The sequence below is a fragment of the Dromiciops gliroides genome, chromosome 6 (genome assembly GCF_019393635.1).
Source record: "Dromiciops gliroides isolate mDroGli1 chromosome 6, mDroGli1.pri, whole genome shotgun sequence".
In the NCBI taxonomy this organism is placed as follows: Eukaryota; Metazoa; Chordata; class Mammalia; order Microbiotheria; family Microbiotheriidae; genus Dromiciops; species Dromiciops gliroides.
In genome coordinates, this window is record NC_057866.1 from 228,515,726 (window position 1) to 228,537,460 (window position 21,735).

The 21,735-nt window shown below is 41.3% G+C and overlaps 1 protein-coding gene across 1 annotated transcript in view; it reads right to left on the reverse strand.

The window, feature by feature from the left end:
• Positions 1-21,717, reverse strand: part of HADH (hydroxyacyl-CoA dehydrogenase) — a 53,875-nt gene extending 32,158 nt beyond the window's left edge. The window contains exon 1 of the mRNA XM_043970938.1: positions 21,435-21,717. Coding sequence (XP_043826873.1) covers positions 21,435-21,575 — 141 coding nt within the window. The 5' untranslated portion in view covers positions 21,576-21,717. The remainder of the gene's footprint in view (positions 1-21,434) is intronic.
• Between the last annotated feature and the right edge of the window lie 18 nt (positions 21,718-21,735).

The following is a 21,735-nucleotide window of genomic DNA, read 5'->3' on the forward strand; positions in this document are numbered from 1 at the left end:
AAGCGCCTACTATGTGCCAGGCATTGTGCTAAACAACAGGGAGTCACAGAAAGTCCTTGTTCTCAAGGAAGCTCAAAGGCTTCCCTGCAGGGAAGGGCACAAAATGCAAACAATTGTGCGCATTTATACACATGTGTGTATGTATATGTACACACATGTACACATGTGTGTACATACAACCAAGACAGGATAAATTAGAGATAATAAACAGAGTAGAGGCATCAGTATCATGATGCCTCACAAGGCTGGAAAGGCCGGTTGGAGCCAAGCTTTAAAGGACTTTAAATATCAAACAAAGGCATTTGTATCTGACCATAGAGCTGACAGGGAATCACAAAAGGGACCCAAAGACACCAGACACCCAAGATAACATCATCTCTCCCTTTTAACTTGATTATTAATTTATTTTGATTAATTTTTAAATGATTATTCATTTTTGAGTGTAGACAAGAGTCACAAAGATTAAAATCTCACCTCTGATACTGTGGTTTAAAAAAAAGATAAAAAAACTGCCCAAAGTGGTTCTAAATACTCAGGAGCAGTAACTACAAATGGAAAGGCAATGATTCTATACAACTCCATTTCCACTAGCTCTAATTCCTAGCCCTTAGCCCCTCCCATTGGTGCTATAGGCAAATTCCTTCACTGGGCTGCCTTGATGACCCTCATCTAAGGAGATGATCTATGTGCTCTCAGGGGTTCAATTATGACCCCAGGTAGATGTTTTCCAAATGCATGCAGCCAGCCCCAACTTCTCCCCTTAATTTCATTTTCTGCCCTAGGGGAGCTTACATTCTAGCCTGGCATAAACACACTTGCTACACATTTCTACTTGGATGGCCCACCAGCACCTGTAACTCAATGTGTTCCAAACAGAGCCCCTCAATCCCCCCCATCCCCAAACTGCCCTTCCTCTACACTTGCCTATTTCTCATGATGAGCCTACCATCAAGGATAGGCTGCCAGATTTTAAAGGGTTTTAGATGACAGCAGAGATTGTATTTTATCTTAGGGGCAAGAGAAAGGCTCAAATCTGAGCCATCCTCCACATCGATTCCTTTTTCTTCTCTCATATACCTAATCACCCAATTTCAATCCCTCCTCACTTTGTGGCTGTCCGGACTATTTTCACACCTTCTAGTTGGTCTGCCCATCTCGTTTCCCCCTCCCCCTCTAACAGCTGTCAAAATGATCTTCCAAAGTCAGGTACAGGCCCAGTCATGTCATTTCTCAGTATAAAACCTTTCAGTTATTCTCTATAACCACTAAAATAAACCAATATGCCTGTATACAAGGCCCTTAACACTTTGGTTCCACCCTTCTTTCCAATCTAAGTTCACATCACTCCCTCCCTTCACACAAGTGTCCATTATAGGAAAAATGGACTGCTAGCTATTCTAGGACCTTTGCACTCCATCTTCTCTCTCAGGTTGCCCATCTTTTTCTTTTTAAAAAAATTATTTTTAACATTCTTTTTTTAAAATTCATGATCTTTATTTTTAAAATAATGATAAACATTTTAATTTAAAATTTTGAGTTCCAAGTTCCATCCTTCCTTCCTTCCTTCCTTCCCCTACCCCCTCCCTGAGTCGAAAACGAATCAGATATGGGTTATATATGTGCAATTATGTAAAACATTACCATATGAGTCATTTTGTATAAGAAAACTTGAATAAAAGAAAAAAAAGAAAGTGAAAAATAGTCTGGTGGATTGAAGTTTGGATAGTATTTGAAGGTGGATAGTATGCTTCATCTAGTCCTTTGGGATTGTCTTAGATCATTGTATTACTGAGAATATTAACATTCTTTTACAATTTTGAGTTCCGGGGCAGCTAGGTGGCACAGTGGATAAAGCATCAGCCCTGGCGTCAGGAGAACCCGAGTCCAAATTCAGCCTCAAACGCTTGACACTTACTAGCTGTGTGACCCTGGGCAAGTCACTTAACCCCAATTCTCTCTCTCTCTCTCTCTCTCTCTCTCTCTCTCTCGCGCGCACACACACACACACACACACACATACACACACATCCAAAAAAAAAAAAAACCTGAGTTAAAGATTCTCTCCTTCCTTTCCATTTACCCACTGAGAAGGCAAAGTTATATTACAATTATACATGTGAAATCATATAAAATATTTCCATATTAGCCATATTGGGGGGCAGCTAGGTGGTACAGTGGATAAAGCACCAGCTCTGGATTCAGGAGGACCTGAGTTCAAATCTGGCCTCAGACAGGTGACACTTACTAGCTGTGTGACCCTGGACAAGTCACTTAACCCTCATTGCCCCACAAAAAAACAACAAAAAACATATTGCCTATATCACAAAAAAGGGTAAAAATAAAGCTATACATACATACATAAATATATACACATATACATATACATACACTTCAGATTTCAGTCAGAGTTCATTAGTTCTCTTTCTGGAGGTGGACGGTATTTTTTCATCGTAAGTCCTTTGGAATTGTTTTGGATCATTGTATTGATCAGAGTAGCTAAGTCTTTCACTGCTGATCATCATAAGATTGTTTTTACTGTGTACAATGTTGTCCTGTTTCTACTCACTTCACTTTGCATGAGTTCATATAAGTTTTTCTAGTAACCCATCACAATCACATGCTTGACCATTGCTTGGTGATTCCCCAATTGATGGGCAATCCCTCAATTTCCAATTCTTTGCCACCACAAGAAGAACTGCTAAAAAACTTTTGTACATGTGGATCCTTTTCCTTTTATCTCTTTGGGAACTTAGCAGTGTTACTGCTGGATCAAAGGTATGCAGCTTTACAGACCTTTGGACATAGTTCCAAATTATTCAAATTTGGTCCAACTGGTGACTCTATCAACAGTTTATTATGGTGTACCTATTTTCCCTCAACCCCTCCAGCATGTCATTTCTAATAGGTAAGAGGTGTTACCTCAGCGTTGTTTTAATTTGCATTTCTCTTACTAATGGTGATTCAGAGCATTTTTTCATGACTATAAATAGCTTTGATTTCTTCTTCTGAAAACTGCTTGTTGATATCCTATGACCATTTATCAATTGTGGAAAGGCCTGTTTTTTAAATGACCCAGTTCCTATATTTTTAAGAAATGAGACCTTTATGAAAGAAACTTGCTATAAATTTTTTCTATTACTTCACTATGGTACACAGCAAAATGTAATTTCCCTCATTATCTCTTTCAATTATGTTTATTTTTGCTTTGTCTGAGATTGCTACCCCTTTTTTTTTAATTCATCTGAAGCATAATAGATTCTACTCCACCCTTGTATTTTAATTCTGTGTATGTCTGTTTCACGTCTGTTGTAAACAACATATTACTGGCTTCTGGCTTCTAACCTATTTTGCTATCCTCTTCTGTGTCATGAGTTGGCTCATCCCATCCACATTCATAATGAATACTGTGTTTCACTCCCTAGTTTCTTTTATCTTCTTTCTTTTTATCCTGTCTCTCAAGACTGTTTTCCTTCTGACCACTACCTGACTCCACCCTCTTATCACCCCCCCCCCAGTATCTCTTTCCCCTTGCCCTATTTCCCTATTGAGAAAGGTTGATGTCTATGCATATTTGGTATATTTCTATACACATGTGTATGTACTCTTCCATCTCTGAATCAATTCCAATAAAAGTGAGCATGCCTGCCACCCTCACATTCCCCCCCGCCCCCACTATAAAAACTCTTCCTTGTGTGCCTTTTTTGAGGAAAATTTTCCCCATTCTACCTCTTCCTTCCTCCTCCTCCCACTGCATCCATTTCTTGTCCCTACATTTTTTGGGGGTAGATCATTCCAACATAAATGACCTACATTCATGCCTTTTTTTTAGCTGCATGTCCAATTCATTGATATGCCCTTCCTCTATATTACTGATGTAAGAATTTAGAGAAATAAATTTTCTCTTAATTACTGCTTTGGCTGCATCCCATAAATTTTTGTATGTTGTCTCATTCTTGTCATTCTCTTTAATGAAATTACTGTTTCTATGATTTGTTTTTTACCCACTTATTCTATTAGGATTAGATTTAGATTAATTTTTAATCTATCTTTCCACTGCCCTTTATTAAATGTAATTTTTATTGCATTGTGATATAAAAATGATGCATTTAATATTTCTGCTTTTGGCTGTGAGGTTTTGGTGCTTTTATGCATAATCAATTTTTGCATAGGTGCTATGTACCACAGAGAAAAAGGCATGTTCCTTTCTATTTCCATTCCATTTTATCTAGAGGTCTTTTCTAAAATGCTATTCATCTTCTTTCAACTTCTTTCTTGTTTATTTTTGGTTAGATTTATCTAGTTCTTAGAGTAGAAATTTGAGGTCCTCCACTAGTATGGTTTTACTGTCTATTTCCTCCTGTAATTCATTTAACTTCTCCTTTAAAATTTCAGATGCTATAATTGTACATGTATAACCCATATCCTGTTGCTTACCATCTCAAGGAGGGGGCAGGAAAGGGAGGAAAAGAGGGATAAAATTTGGAACTCAAAATTATAAATTAAAATGTTTATTTTTTAAAAGTTTAGATGCAATAGCATTTGTTGCACATTGTAACGATTGGAATGACGCCACCTGCTGGATACTTACTGTAGAAGAGTTCTGCCCATGAAGCGAAGGTCTTTGAGGGCAAGACCAGGCATCAGGAAGTGACGCGGACGAGTGGGAGGAGGAAGGAAGAGACTGGCGCTCGGTCTCAGGCTCTTTCCTGAGGACGCTGGCGGAGAAGGGAGCTAGAAATGTGCTCTCCCTTTAATAGATAGGAATCTAGGCCTTTCTCTCTCTCTTTACCAAATTCTTATTCTCCTTAATAAATGCTTAAAAGTCTAACTCTTGCTAAAGCTTATAATTTATTGGTGACCACTCATTAAATATTTTAGACAGACTAGCTAGAATTTTAGCCCTTAACAACATGTTTAGTTTTGCAAGATGGAGTTTCCTTCCTTATCTTTTAATTAGGTCTATTTTTGCATTTGCTGTCTGAGGTCATGATTGCTACCCCTGGTTGTTGTGTTGTTGTTTTTTATTTCAGCTGAAGCATAACAGATTCTGCTCCAGCCCCTTACCTTTACTTGGTGCTTCAAATGTGTTTCTTGTAAACAACATATTGGAGGATTCTGGTTTTCTCATCCATTCTTCCATCTGCTTCCATTTTATGAGTGAGTTCATCACATTCATATTTATAGTAATGATAACTGTATTTCCCTCCATACTATTTTTCCCATCTATCTCTCACCCTTCTGTCCCTCCTCACAAATGTTTTATTTGTCCCACCCCCAATCCATCCTCCTCTCTATCATTCCCCCCCCCAATCTCCATCCCATCTTACTTCTCTATAGGGTAAGATTTCTATATCCAACTAGGTGTGTCCGTTATTCCATCTGAGTCAATTCTGATGAGAGTAAGGTTCAAGAGTTGCCTGCCACACCCCAAACCCCATCTTCCTCCCCACTGTAATAGCTCTTTTGTGCCTCCTTTATGTGAGATAATTTACCCAATTCTATCTCTCCTTTCCCTCTTCTCCCAGTGCAATCCTCTTTCTCACCCCTTAATTTTATTATTTTGGATATCATCTCTCACTCTCACTCTCTATATCTCCTTTAATTCTTAAGTTACAAATATCACCTTCCCATATAAGAATATAAACAGTTTAACCTTACTGAATCTCTTATTTTCTCTTTCCTGTTTACTTTTTTATGCTTCTTGAGTCTTGAATTTGAAAATCAAGTTTTTTGTTCAGCTCTGGTCTTTTCATTAGGAATTCTTGAAAGTCTTCTATTTTATCATATATCCATTCCCCTCCCCCAACCCCAACAGATTATACTCAGTTTCATGGGTAGGTGATGCTTGGTTGTAATCCAGGCTCCTGTGCCTTCCAGAATATCATATTCCAAGCCCTCCAGTCCTTTAATGTAGAAGCTGCTAAAAGTTGTGTAATCCTGACTGTGGCTCCAATATATTTGAATTATTTCTGGCTGCTTGCAATATTTTCTCCTAGGCCTGGGAGCTCTGGAATTTGGCTATAATGTTCCTGAGTTTTCATTTTGGGATCTCTCAGGATGTGATCGATCAGTAGATTCTTTCAATTTCTATTTTACCCTCTGCTTCTAGGACATCAAGGCAGTTTTCCGTGATAATTTCTTGAAAATATGACATCCGGGCCTTTTAAAAAAAAAAAAAACATGGCTTTCAGGTAGTCCAATAATTTTAAAAATTTGTTTCTTTTTCTTTTTTTGGTGGGGCAGTGAAGGTTAAGTGACTTGCCCAGGGTCACACAACTAGTAAGTGTCAAGTGTCTGAGGCCGGATTTGAACTCAGGTCCTCTTGAATCCAAGGCCAGTGCTCTATCCACTGCACCACCTAGCTGCTGCCTAGTCTAATAATTCTTAAGTAATTTCTCCAGGCACTATTTTCTAGGTCAGTTCTTTTTCCAATTTCACATTTTCTTCTATTTTATTTCTTTCTTTTTTGTTTGATTCTTGATGTCACATGGAGTTATTAGCTTCCACCTGCCCAATTCTAATTTTTAAGGAATTATTTTCTTCACTGAGTTTTTGTACCTCCTTTTCCATTTGGCCAGTTTCACTTTTTAAGTAGTTTTCTTCAATGAATTTTTCTTTTTCTTCCTTCTTTTTGGTTGAGGCAATTGGGGTTAAGTGACTTGCCCAGGGTCACAGAGCTAGTAAGTGTCAAGTGTCTGAGGCTGGATTTGAACTCAGGTCCTCCTGACTCCAGAGCCAGTACTCTCTCTACTGAGTCACCTCCTGCCCCCTCAGGGAATTTCTATATAACATTTCTATTTTTGTGGTTCCTTTACTAAGCTACTGACTCTATTTTCATGATTCTCTTGCATTACTCATTTATTTTCCCCAGTTTTTCTTCTAACTCTTTTGATTTTTTAAATCCTTTTTGAGCTCTTCTTGGGAGTTCTTTTTGGGGCCTGACACCAATTCACACTTTCTTTGAGGAGATGCCTGTAGCTGTACTGCCACTGTCGTCCTCTTCTAAGTTTGTGCCTTGATCCTCCCTTTTACCATAGTAACTTTCTATGATTAGGTCCATCTGGTAACTTTTCACTTTATTTTAAAGTTGGGCTCGGCTCCTGGAGAGGAAAGGGCGCTGTCTCAAGCTTCTCATGCTGAGGCTCAGGGCTTTGCTGCTGGCTTGCACTGGGGATAGGACTGGTCCCCAGCGAGGCAGCCTGCCACTAGCTTGCTCAGGCACTACCCTAGTGAGACAGGCCTCTCCTACTGACCCTCCAAGCTGTCTTGGGCTGGAAACTGCTTCACTGCCCCAAAATTGATTCTAAGGCTGTATGGAGAATTTGTGAGGGCTGAAGCAAGTTCCTGCCTCATTCCACAATCTTGGCTCCAGAACTCTTTCTATGCAAATTCCTAACTGCCCTAATAATGATAAAGTCCTTAGGAGTTATAGCTTCCCATATAGGAATGTAAACAGCTTAACTTTATCAAGTCTTTTATGATTAACTCTTTCATGTTTACCTTTTCATGCTTCTCTTGAGTCTTATATTTGAAAGTCCAATTTTCTCTTCAGCCTTGGTCTTTTCATCAGGGATGCTTAAAAGCCCTTAATTTCATTAAATATCCATTCCCCCCACCCCTCAAGGATTATACTCAATTTTGCTGGTTGAATCCTTCTTTTATTATTTGCTCCTCTTCCCAGCCTATTTCTTCACTTTAAACTTTATGCCAAAGTCGGGCTCTACTCTCCTGGACGTGGGCAGGCACAGTCCCACACTTCAGGCTTTTTTGTGCTGCGGTTTTGAGCCCTAGTGCTGGGGGTCTGCAAGATGTTGGTGCTTCCAAGGTGGTGTGATGTGGGGAGAGGTGCACTCACTGCTCTCTGCTCTGGGGGCCCCTGACTCCCCTGCAGCTGCAAGTGCTAGTGCTCCACTTGACCCTGGAACTGCAACCAGGTTTCTCCTCCCCTGTAACTGACCATAAGCACTCCTTTCCACCCTGGAACTTCAACCGAGAAGTGTTAATAGAGTTGCCAGTGGGCACCAGCTGCACCCAGTACATAGAAAAGGGTCCCCTGTAATTTCTTTTTTTTTTTTTAAGTGAGGCAATTGGGGTTAAGTGGCTTGCCCAGGGTCACACAGCTAGTAAGTGTTAAGTGTCTGAGGCCAGATTTGAACTCAGGTACTCCTGACTCCAGGGCCGGTGCTCTATCCACTGCGCCACCTAGCTGCCCCCTGTAATTTCTTTATGACCAGTTGTCCAGCCCCCTACCATGTCTAGGCTCAGAGCTCCAGAAGCTATTGCATCTTACTGAATGCACACAACAGAGAAAATGCTACACCAGCAAGTAAACAAAATAATTAAAAGATTTGCTAGGCAACTGTTTCAAGAGGACAAATCATGTGTGTGAAATGACTCTGTGCCAAAATGATTGAGAGGATAAAATCATGTTTATTTTCCCAGTTCACCTGGGATGAGTAAAGCTTAAATCAAATAGAAAGTGAAAAAGAAAATCTGCTTTGGAGGTGAGGTGCTGACAGATCCTATTGGGTTATTACCCAGTTTCATTACAGGTGAAGCAGTGCAAGAAATCATTTATCAGTGAAATTTTTGACCTGGTTTTCCCTTCCTGCCTTAGCCAGGTAATTTTGCAATTATTCAAAATCCTGGAGGATCGATCTTACCTGTCTAAACTGGTCTTTCTGGTCCCAAGAAGGGCCAAGACTTGAAGCCTCAGGAGCAGTTTGTATATTTATTTTTATAAATTCTATTCCTTCTTCTCCATTCCAGTTCTTCTCTTGGCCTACTGAGAGCAATACTTATCACATAAACCATCTGGTAGACATGTAAGAAATGTTTAAGCCCAAATTTAGACCTAGGGAGGTCATGAGAATAGAAAAACTAAAACTGAAGAAGGGGAAATTTAATCACCTGTGAACAATAATAACTGTCATTCTTATAACTCATTAAATTTTCCACAGCACTTTCCATACATTCTCTCCTTTGAGCCTCAGAACCACCCTGTGAGGAAGATACTACAGATTGTATTTTCCATTTTACAGATAAAATGAGATTCAGAGCCAGGATATGAGTCCAGGTCTTCCCCGACTGTAAGTCTAACAGACTATTCCCTACCTCTCCATATTGTGGTTTCTTGACATTTTTTCCATGAGGATAAAAGCTCCAAGTTCCAATTACCAGCCTATTTCATGGCAATGCTACCATTGTAGTACTGTGCAGAACAAAGGCAGAGGTTGGCTAAGACAGCAAGATGAAGGAGGGGGGATACAATGTATACAGAAAAAGCTATTGATGCACAATAAAAGAGAGTGGGAGAAACCTTGCCACTTGCTCACTGTCCTCTGTCAGCAGAGCTTGGAAGTGTGTCAATACTTATGCCAGGACAGAAATCCTAATGTTAAACTGCCTACTGGACTCTGCAGAAACTTCAACTCAAAAGAGAGGCAAGATTCAGTCACCCAGAGAATGAGTATTTTTAGAGTAGAGTGTTTCAGAGCTATAAAAATAGCCACGGTGAACAGCACCTTGTCAAAGGCCCTCAGCACACTGGGCCCAAGGCCACATAAATATACTGAGGAATCAAATGGTGGTTTGGGGGGAGGGGTTGAGAGGCTATCTACCACCAGAGCCGAAGCACGCCTCGTGTCTTCTAACTTTAGCAGTGAATCTGTACATGAAATCAAACGCTGTGTTAACGATTCTCTTTCTTTCTTTCCATCGATATGTCCCAGTTTTGTTCCGTTGTTTTTCAGTTGTGTCCTGCTCTTCATGACCCCACTTGGGATTTTCTTGGCAGAGGCACTGGAGGGCTTTGCCATTTCCTTCTCCAGCTCATTTTACAGATGAGGAACCTGAGGCAAACAGGGTTAAGTTGACTTGCCCAGAGTTACAAGGCTACTAAGTATCTGAGGCCAGGTTTGAACCCAGGAAAAGGAGTCTTCCTGACTCCAGGTCCAGCACTCCATTCACTGTGCCACCTAGCTGCCTACTGTTTTTTTTTTTTTTTAAGTGAGGCAATTGGGGTTAAGTGACTTGCCCAGGGTCACACAGCTAGTAAGTATTAAGTGTCTGAGGCTAGATTTGAACTCAGGTACTCCTGACTCCAGGGCTGGTGCTCTAGCCACTGCGACACCTAGCTGCCCTCTACTGTTCTTAACTGAAATTTGTGTTATAATAATCAAGCTTAGCCCACCTCCCTCTCTTCTTTGCAGAGGTGGAAGATATGGGTAAGAAATACTGCCTACAGTGTCAGACATGGTTGATGTATTACTTAGTGTGGCTAAAGTGCTTTCTCCCCTCCTCCTCTGTCTATTCCATTCTTTGTTACCTAAGCAGGGAGAAGGACATATTCAGCAATAAAGGTGATGTAAAAAACAAAAGGGATCAAAACCAAAACAAAACAAACCCAACTCTGGGTCATCAGTCCCAAATAAACTGCATCAAATGTTAGCCTTTCCAAATCGCCAGAATTTAGCACATTATTCCATGAGACTAAGGAGGTCCCAAGCCAATTTGGGCTTCTAGCTCCACCAAAAAGTAACCTTCCAGGCAGGAGATGAGGTTCCATTCAATCTTCCTAAAATCGTTAGATCTAAGAGTAAGTTATTAGCCTTCACTGGCTGGCTCTCATTCTTAATGTGAGATTTCCATTCACTTTTCCCATGCCATGCGCCAAGTCACCATGGCATCGTGATCAATCAACGAGCATTTATTAAGCATCTTCTATTCTATGAACCAACCCATAAAGGAATGCAAAGACAAAAACAAACAGAAAGTCCTTATCAGTGATTGCTGACTCAATATAAACTCGCTGAGGTCAGGGACTGTCTGCTTTTTTGGGAGGATTTGGTGCAGTGCCTGGCACATGGCTACTAGCACTTAATAAATGGATGCTGGAGAACCAACAAATATACATCTAAGAAAATAGGAAATGTATATAAAGTGGATACAAGGTAGGTAATTTCCTGGACAGGAAAGGGGGTCAGGGTGGAAGTAAGAAGGAACACCCAGGGCAAAGCCACAGAGACAGAATATGGATGAAGATGAGCACAAAGGAACATAGTATATGGGGAGGAAGAAAGCATTTATTAAGCACCTACTATTGCTAAGCCCTTTACAAATATCGTCTCATTTGATCTTATCACCAATTCTGAGAGGTAAGTAACATTACACCTGTTTTATACTTGAGGAAACTGAAGCTAACAGAAGTGAAGTAACTTTCCCAGAGTCACACAGCTAAGTGTCTGAGGTTGGATTTGAACTCAGGTCTTCTGGACTCCAGGCCCAGAACTCTGTGCCACCTAGATGCCTCTAGGGTCAAAGAGGAGAAATGTAGAATTAAGCCAGGAAAGGTAGGCTGGAGCCAGAGTGTGAAGAGCTTTCCAGGGATTCGCCTTTGATCCTAGAATCAACAGGGAGATACTAGAGCCATGGGAGCAGGGAGGGGCAGGGGCATTCCTAGGCTTTAGGAATATCCTTCTCACAGCAGTGTGGATGATGATGAGAAGAGGCACATGGAAGTCAGCATAAAGTAGAGATAGCCTGGCTTTCCATCCTGCTTTTACACTATTCTCCATCTACCAAGATGAACCGGTTATTGGCTGCCATTTTTATTCTTTGCTACCTCTGTGACTTTGCCCAGGCTGAGAACCTGTTTCACCACCACCCTTCCACCTGCTGGAATCTTTCCCAAGTCTAGCTCAAGAGCCACCTCTTTCACGAAGCCTTGCCTGACTTCCACCCTCATAGAAGTGCTGACGTAGATCGAGCACTGAACTCGGTATCAGAAGACCCGACTCAAATCCAGTCTCAGATACTTCCTAGCTGTGTGATCCTTTCCCTGTCAGTTTACCTGTCTGCTCAACCTGAGTTTCCTCAAGCAGGGATAAAAATAGCACTTACCTCAAATGAGATAATATTTCTAAAGTGCCTAGCATAGTGCCTGGAAGATTAATACTTGTTCCTCCCCTCACCTCCAAAGTGACAAAGTAACTCCCGTAGCACTTTTCTTACATTCCTCCTGTGCATTTATGCCCCACTCAAATTCATTCCTGCAGTGTGGATCCCAAAAGTTATCAAAGGCTCTTTATTTAGACCAACATTCTACAAGATCTGGTAGGATCTACCAAGTGTAAATGAAAATTGACTAGTCACTTACTAGCCAAGGACTGTGCTAAGTGTGGGGAATACAAATCTAAAAACAAAGAGCATATCCCTCTTAACTCATTCTAACTGGGAGCGACAGCAGACACTGAAGTGGTGGCCAAGGAGGGGCACTCTGGTCCAGAAAGGGATGGGATCTCAGTGGGAGCAGTGACTCATACCTCAGATGCCAGATGCCAGAGATGATCTGATCAAGGCTCCAGAAGTAGAGGGGAGGGAGGGGCACAAGAGAGTATTTGTATGGCACTGTTATGGAGAAGACATGCGTAGCATAAAGAATGAAATAAAGCATGACTGAAGCCTGCCTGAAACAGTGGGCCAGGGGACTCAGGTCAGAAGTGCTAGATGATATGAAAGGGATACATCCACAAAGGCATGGTTTCTGGTGCTGCAGCCTTGACATCCAGGCCAGGGAGGAGAGAGTAAGGTATGTAAGTATGTTGTTCCAGGACCAGCCTAGGTTCAGAGAGGGGCCCTGCAAAAGTGGGGGCCAACAAATAATGAGTGTTGACACAGTGGACCTGAGTTCAAATCCAGACCTCATACACTTTTCAGCTGTGTAATCCTGAGCATGTCACTTCACTTCTGTCTGCCTCGGTTTCTTCAACTGTAAAATGTGATAACAGCACCTACTCCCAAGAATTGTGAGGATCAAATGAAATAATATTTGTAAAACACTTAGCAAAGTACCTAGAGTTAGGCTTAATACCAAGGCTTAATAAATGCTTGTATCCTTTCTTTTGGCAATTCAAGAAATGAGGATGGGAAGTACCAATGCAGATAAGATCACAGATTTGCTTAAGAGCTGGAAAAAGCCTAGGAAATCTTGTCCAAAACCTTCACTTTACACATGAGAGAAAGTGATTTGTCCAAGTCCTCATCACAACGCTAGGAGAAAGGTAAACTGAGGCTGAAAGAAGCTAAGTGACTTCCCTGGGGTCACATAGCTAGTAAGTGACTAAAGTGGGATTTGAACCCGTCTTCTTAACTCTAAGTCCAATGCTCTTTCCACTACCCATCACTGTAGTAAATAAGAGAGGAAGGGAACAAGCATTTATTAAGTGCCTGCTATGTACCAGGTCCTTTTCTAAGCTTTACAATACTATCTCATTTAAGATAGGAATGTCTTTCCCCTCCCTGCACCCCCTCCCCCTCCCCCTCAATGGTCTTAAGAACACTCTCCTTAAATCGATTCTTCACCCTCACTATGACCCTCTTCTCCCAGGCACACTAACTCCTGCTCTAGCCTTGCTTTCCTCCCACTTCAATCCTGACCCTAGAATAACTGGTTCCACTTCATACTGCCTTCGACCCTGAATCCCTAGCCCCCTTATCTTATTCTACCATTCCAAACATTTTTTCCTGGATTACTCCCATCACCTGCCTTTGCCTCGCCTACTTACTTCCAGATAGAGGTCACACAAACATTTCAAATTTACACTATCCAGCCCCAACTGGGCCCTCACCGCTGCATGCCATTGTTTGATCTATCATTCTATCTTCATACAGCTGCTGTCCCAAACCCCTTCTCTCCCCAAGACTCCCAGACTGCCCCACCTTCCACTCTCCTCTCTTCTTCTCTCTGTCTCTCTGTCTCTCTCTCTGGAGAAGACCTCACCTTAGACTTTACTGAAAAACAGGAGTTATTTCCTGAGAGCTCACTCTTCTCCTTCATTCTCTATCTCAAAACCCTCTGACATCTCTCTTCCCCTGCTTCAGTCCCTTTCCCATATCAAGGCTAATCTTTATCTCATACCTTCCCATACATAGCTCCTCTAGGAGCAAGGCCCTTCAATGTCCCTTCTCGATAATTTGCCATGTCCATCTACTAGTTTCTTATAAATATGTCCAGGTTTCCCCAGCCTCCAACAGATTTCACTTAACATAACCATCTTCCTAAGCCATCATTGTTTGATATCTCTCTTCTCTTTCATAATCAAACTCCCAGAAAAAGTTGTCTGCTCACATTAGCTCAGCTACTTCCTCTCCTCTCATGCTTCTCTGTTCCTTGCAATCTGGCTTTCCACCTTATCACTCAGGTGAAGCTGCCTTCTCTAAAGTCCTTAATGATTTCTCAACTACTAAATCTGATAGTCTTTTCTTAGTCTACATCTTCTTGACTTCTCTGCACTGACATTATCTGACCCACAGTCCTCCTCAGTCCTCTCTCAGTTTCCGGATTTTTGTGACATAGTTCTCTTTCTTAGATTTCGTCCTACCCATGTAAAACTACTCTTGAGTGTCCTTTGCTGGCTCATCTTTCTTGTCCCATCCACTAACCACCAGGCTCTGTCCTAAGTCAGTTTCTCTCCATCCAGTTTCTTAAAGCCTTATCAGCAGAGACATCATGCTCTCCTGTAGGCTGCATGTTAACTTAGAAAACCACAAATTAACATTATCTATGTTCTACTGTTTTAAATTTTATTTTGTATTTTATTGATTATAAATGTATAAAAAATAAAAATTCTATTTTATCATAAATTAATATAAAAACATTTGTGTTTTATTTGTAAATTTATAAAACTTTATAGACATTTATAATAAAGTTTATTTACTGGGGGCAGCTAGGTGGCACAGTGGATCAAGCACCAGCCCTGGATTCAGGAGGACCGGAGTTCAAATCTGGCCTCAGACACTAGCTGTGTGACTCTGGGCAAATCACTTAACCATCACTGCCCCACCAAAAAAAAAAAAGTAAAGTTTATTATAAATTTACAAAAATAAAATTTGTATTTCATTTCTTTTGTTAAATATTTCCCAATTATATTTCAATCCAGTTGAGCTTTGCAGACCACAAGTTTCACACCTATAGTATGGCAGATAGATTGCTAGACTTGGAGTTATAAAGACTTGAGAGACAGGGTCCTCGAGGTATCCCTCTTAAGACACCTAAAGTCTTTTTGGGATTGTTTCCTAATAAGGAAAATGCAGGGGTAACACTAGACAATGCTATGGTCCCTTCTAGGTGTAAATCTATGATCTTATGACTCCCAGACTGATGTATGTGGCCTTATATCCCGAGTGCCGGTCTTCTCCAACTGGATAGGCATCTCAAACTAGGCATGCCCAAAATGAAACACATCATCTTCTCCCAAAAACCTCCCCTCCTTCCTAACTTTCCTATCTCTGTCAAGGGCACCATCAACTTTCTAGTCACTCAGGTCTGAAACCATGACCCTTCATGTTTATTGGCCCCAAAGTCAATGAATTGCTAAGTCTTCTCCAGACTACCTCTACCAGTTCCCTTGATGACAATATAGTACAGTGAGAAGAGTAATGCATTTGCAGTCTGAAGACCTGGGTTCAAATGTGCTGGGCCTGAAGTCAGGAAGACCAGAGTTCAAATCCTGACTCAGACATTTACTAGCTGTGTGACCCTGAGCAAGTCACTTAATCATGTTTGCCTCAGTTCCTTACCTGTAAAATGATCTGGAAAAGGAAATGACAAACCACTCTAGTATCTTTGCCACAAAATCCCCAAACAGGCTCACAAAGAGTCAGACATGACTGAAACAGCTAAACGAAAACAAACTGTGTGCAAAGCACTGTGCTAAGCAAGGCTAAAAGCAAGACTCTGTAACTCTAGTCCTACTTAACCTATTGACTAACTAGAAACCCAGAGGGAAGACCAGTGGGCCTCCATTTTCCCATACGTAAAATAGCAAACACTCTTCACAGAAGTTCTAGAAGCTTTATACCTATATTATGTACTTATATACTTTGTTATATATTTAATATATACTACTTATATATGTATAGCATGTATAGTATACTTCATATTTATCCTATGAAAAAAAATACAGTCAGTAGATATACCTTCCCTTTAAAATAAATTACCTCAGGGGCAGCCAGGTGGCACAGTAGATAGAGCACTGGCCCTGGATTCAGGAGGACCTGAGTTCAAATCCAGACTCAGACACTTGACACTTAACTAGCTGTGTGACCCTGGGCAAGTCACTTAACCCTCATTGCCCCACCAAAAAAATTTTTTTTTAAATAAATGACCTCTGCTATCCAGGTCTTACTTAGTACTATAAACTTTGGTGTTAGTCTAAGTAAGGATCAGGTGGAAGATGAGTTGGCAATCATTTCAAGTCAGAGGATAAAGCATTAGATAAACAAACACATTAAACATTAAATATTAACTCAATGGTAAGTCCTTCCAAGGGGAAGATGTTTAAAGTAGGAAAAACATAGGTAAAGCACTACCTTCTGGGTAGTGAATAAAGAGTCCCATCTGTTATTTCAATAGAAGTAATGAGTCATTTAATTTGCTTGAGAAATTCACACAAATCTCCACAAATGCATTCATGATCAAATGAGCCATGGCATAGGTAAAACAACCTTAGAGTTGCTATTTGAAAGAAAAAAAAAGAAACCCACCAAATTTATGCCTTTCCTGCTAAAATTCAACATGAGTTAGAACTTTTTTCACTTGCAACTCCTTTTTGCATGAGAAATTTTGTATGTGAGCCCAAGTATATAGGTATATAAAATTGGTCTACATAACCTTTTACTGTTGACAAATATTTCACAACTCCCACATTCAATTACACTGCCCCATATGGGGTTGTGATCACAGCTTAAGAAGCTTTGAGCTGGAACGATGTTCAACATTTATTAAGCAGCTACTGAGTGCAGAGCATAGTCCTAAGAAGGGCTAGGGGAAATACAAAGTTATGATGAAACAAAATCTGTACCCTCAAGGAGTTTAGAGGCAAAAATATTAAGCGTATACTGCTCTCCAACCTAGTTCAAAAGGAGCCCTGGAAGAGGATCAGTAGGGAAGCACCTCAGGTGTGGGAGTGACGCTATCTTCCCTAGGAACAGAGAGCAAAAGGAGGAACAGTGAAAAGGGCCTAAGGCATTAAGTAGAGAAGTAAGCTCCTTGAGGGCAGGGCCTGTCTTTGCATCTTCTTTGCACCTCCAACATTTAGCAATAGGCTCTATGGGGAGTAGGTTCTTAAACTGCTTGTTGATTGATTAAAACAAAAATTACAGTGGCCTCTGCCCAGAAAAATAAAAAGGGATTTAAAAAAAAGTTAAGCATAACAGAGAAAAAAGTTACTGATAAGCTAAAATAATTCCAGATTAAAATGAAAGTCTTTTTTTAGAAAGCCAAAATTAGTCATCTGACCTAACTAGGTTAGTAGGTGTTTGGTTTTTTAAGCATTCCCAAAGGTTCACAGTAATTCTAAACTTGCCAGAGACCTACAAAATCAGGCAAAACTTGGTTGGCATGTGCTTTGTTCTCAAACATAGCCAGTATATAAGCAATGCCCACTGGAACAATAATTATTTTGTTCAGTTGCATCTGACTCTTCATGGCAAAAATACTAAAGTGGTCTACTATTTCCTTCTCCAGTGGATCAGGGCAAACAGAGGTTAAGTGACTTGCCCAGGGTTATACAGCTAGTACATTGTCTGAGGGAGAGTTTAACTCAGGTCTTCCAGAACCCAGACCCACTGAGTCACCTAGGTGCCTCCACAATAACTATCCTTATCTCTGAATCACAGTAACAGACATATGGGCCACAAAAAACCTAACAAAGATTAATAAAGGGAGTAGTCAAACTTCTCTCTGTAAATATGAGGGTCACAAAGTCATAATTAAAAGAGGCAAGCATGACCTAGGCCTCAGGATGGCCTAGGTTCAAGTCCTGCCTCTAACACATGATGAGTGAGTGTGATCCAGGGGAAATCACTCTCCCGTTTCCCAGGCAAATTGTCTAAAACCAAGTTTCTGAACAGGTTCAGAACTGCATGGGCAGGGAGAATTTTCTCATCAGGAAATTCCCTAAACAATGAAATCACAAGTCTTGGCCTAAAACAAAAACAAAGTAACACAGTTCTAAGATTACAGATATAGAACCTGGAGGAACCTAAGAGGTCATCTAATTCATGGCTTCTTAAAACTTTTTCCACTTGCGACTCCTTTTAGCCAGAGAAAATTTTATGTGATACCCCCCACTGCGGCATTTAAATAGGTATAAATAAATTTATACTGTTGTCAAATTTTTCATGACCCCCACCTTCAGTTACCTGCAACCCAAAGTTTAAGAAGCTTTGCTCTAAGTGGGGTAACATTTTTGGGCAAGGTCAGAAATCTCCTTGAGACTGGCCTTTGAATGAGGAAGTAGAAGGAAAAACCTTAATTTCAAATAATTGGATATTAACATAAGACAGAAATAATTTCTCTCACTAGTCAGGGCTTACAAGCAGCAAGTCACAAACCTAGGACCTGCAAGAAAGCATCAGAAGGAGGAAGAGCAAGGCAAGGCTATAGCCCCTAGTACCCTGTCCTGACCATCATCAGGTCAAGTGTAAAAACTAATCTGGTGATGAAGGTTTGGTACTAGGCCAACTGTAACCTGAGGTCAGAGCATAGTGCTAAGGGGGAGATACAAAGTTATGATGAAACAAAATCTCTATGCTGAAGGAGTTTAAAGACTATTAAGAATTTAGCAAAAATGTTAAACATAAAAGAGAAAAAAAAGTTAGATAAGATAGACTAATTCTTGATTAAAATTAAAGTCTTTTTTTAGAAAGCCAAAATTAGTCATCTGACCCAAGCATGTTAGTAGGTATTTGGAGTTTTTTTTTTAAGCATTCCCAAAGGTTCACAGTAATCCTAAACTTGCCAAGGATCTACAAAATCAGGTCTCACGCTGGGTCAGAGCAGTCCATCAATGAAGCCAAAGGTCTCTCTTGACCAATGGTATCAAGGAATACTTTGCTGGGAGAGCTTGGTTGATCAATCTGATCTCAGAAGTTTGGGATATAGCTCTTGCAAGGCAATTCATATCATGTTTTCTAGAAACCCCACCAGTGAGGAAGGGAAAATAAGTCATTCTCCACATTGTACAGATGAGAAAACTTTATTCCCTTCCTAGTAAGTGATGAGGCTGGGTTTTAAACCCAAGTCTCTCTTGACTCCAAGTCTAGCAGATTTCCACTTATACTTAATCAATAAGCATTAATGAAGTACCTCTTCTGTGCTTGGGATTTGGATGAAAGTCCTTGTCTTATCGGGGAAGACAACACAGACACAAAAAAACAAACAGAAGGAAGGAAAGCAAAATAGATACAAAGTGTAAATAAGTTAAGGGTCAAAGGAAACCAAGACCAAGAGGTAAAGGTTTAATTACCCCAATGAGTTTGTAATCTCAAAAAATTCTAAACTAGGTTATCAGTTGCACAATTAACCAGAGAACCATAACCCTCTTTTGAAAGAGGGCAGAGTACTACAGATAAGTGATGAGATTAGAAATTCCTTGAGGGCAGAGCCTGTATCTTCTACTCAAGCCCTTTTCTCCCTCCCTCTGAGGACAATTCAATGCTTGGTGCTAAAGGAAAGAGGTACAATTGGTCTGGTGCCCAATGCAAATTCTTCATACCCTTTCCAGTTTGGAGAGAAAGAACCTTCATTTTTTTCCCCCAAGGCTGGGAAATATAATAAGGATGGAGGATTGATTTCATTAGGAAAAGGAATTTCCTGTGTGAGTACACTTCCTTGGCCCACACAAGAATGGTACCTTCTGTGCAAAATAGAGTCTTAGAGTGTTCTTGGAGAGGTTAAGCCAATTGCCCAGGATCAAGGGGCCAGTATGTGTCCAGAACTGAGCACAGGCCTTCTTAGGTTGGAGTCCAGCTTATCCCATAAACTTGTCGCTGAGTAGTTTTTTCAGTTGGGTCTGATTCTTTGTGACCCCATTTGCAGTTTTCCTGGCTGAGATACTGGAGTACAGATGTGCAAACTAAGGAAAACAAAGTTAAGTGACTTTACAGGGTCATACAGCTAGTAAATGTCTGAGACAGGATTTGAAATCAGAAAGATTAGTCTTTCTAGCTTCAGGTCCCAGCACTCTATCTACTGCTCCACCTACATCCCCTACGGTGTAGGAAACGTAGGTAGGAAAGGACAGTGAGAGAAACACTAAGAAAACAAACAATTCTTTAGAGATACTCTTGTCTTTTCCCAATCAAACACTGACTGCCTACAATTTGCCAAGCAAGTGCTAATGTTGTGGGAGTTTTCTGGCCCTTTTTACTGTATCTGAGTTGACTCTGGGATCCATAAGGTAGATGTGCTGATATCATTCATCTGATTTTACAGGTTAAGTGACCTGTTCAAGGTCACACAGCTAAGTAATACAAGGGGAACTGTTAGTTGAAATCAGTGGAACTGAAGTTTGAATCCTAGCTGTTCTACCTCATCTACCTCCAGACTTCCTTCAAGCCTCAATTCGAATGCTACTTTCTGCAAGAGGCCTTTCCCAGTCCCCCTTAATGGTAAAGCACTCCCCATGAGATTACTTCCAATTTACCCCCTATTTGTCTCGTATGTACACGGTTGTTTGCACGTTGTCTACTCTATTTGAACATAAACTCTTTGTGGGAAGAGGCTGATTATGCTTTTTCTTTGTATTATCCTCAGTGCTTTGCACAGTGGCTACATATAGTATCTGCTTTGCACAGTTCCTACACATAGTATGTACTTAATAAATGCTTGCTGAAATGAAATGAAAGTGTAAAGCTCTTTCCAAATTTCCAAGTTCTAAAAGTCATTAGGTCGGGGGCAGCTAGGTGGCACAGTAGATAAAGCACTGGCCCTGGATTCAGGAGGACCCGAGTTCAAATCTGGCCTCAGACCTTGGCACTTACTAGCTGTGTGACCCTGGGCAAGTCACTTAACCCCCATTGCCCCACCCCCAAAAAATTACTAAACAAATAAAAGTCATTACGTCACTCCGTCTCTGAGCCTCAGATCTTCCTCTGAGAAATTAAGGAGTTGGGCTAGAAGCCCTCTAAGGCCTCTTCCAATTCTAAACCTATGATTTTACAATCCTATTTGTTAAAAGAACCCAGATCTTCTGACAGTTATTCTAGGGCAGCTTTTCATCATGCTGGGGAAAAAGGCATTCCCCGCTCTCAAAGTGCTTCCAACTTAGATTAAGTTGGAGTTAAGGCATAAAAGGTTTAATACAAGGTAAAACGTTTAAAACCAATAACAAGAAGAAACCACAGCGGGAAGGCTTCGGATCTTCGGGGGAGGGGCGGGGTGTGCCCCTTCACACCCCTTCATCCCCACCCTCCCAGAGCTCGGCCTCCGTATGGCAGATAAGGAGTTAAGCTACCCCGAGGGTTCGGCTAAACCTTTCCCGCCTCCCTTACCAGGCAATTGCTAAAGCAGCTTGGACGTCCGAGGGGCGGAAGAGGGCAAGGGCTAGCGTCCCGAGGGGGCAGGGAAAGGGGACCTTGACCCAGCTCACCTGCGTGACCCCCGCACCCATGAGCCCACCTCCAATGACAGTCACGTGCTTGATAAGGATCTTCTTGGCCGAGGCCGCGGGTCCCGTGGCGGAGGAGGAGGAGGCCATGGAGCGCACGAACTGCCGGGTGACGAAGGCCATCTTTAGCGACAAGTAAGCGGCAGGTAAGCGGCAGGCAAAGGCGGCAGGCAAAGGCAGCTAGCCCGGCAGCTCGGCGGGGAAGAGGCGCAGATTATAGACGGGGCGCGAGGGTGACCCGGGACGTCACAAAGGGAAGACGGGGCGGGGCGGAGGGAGGTCG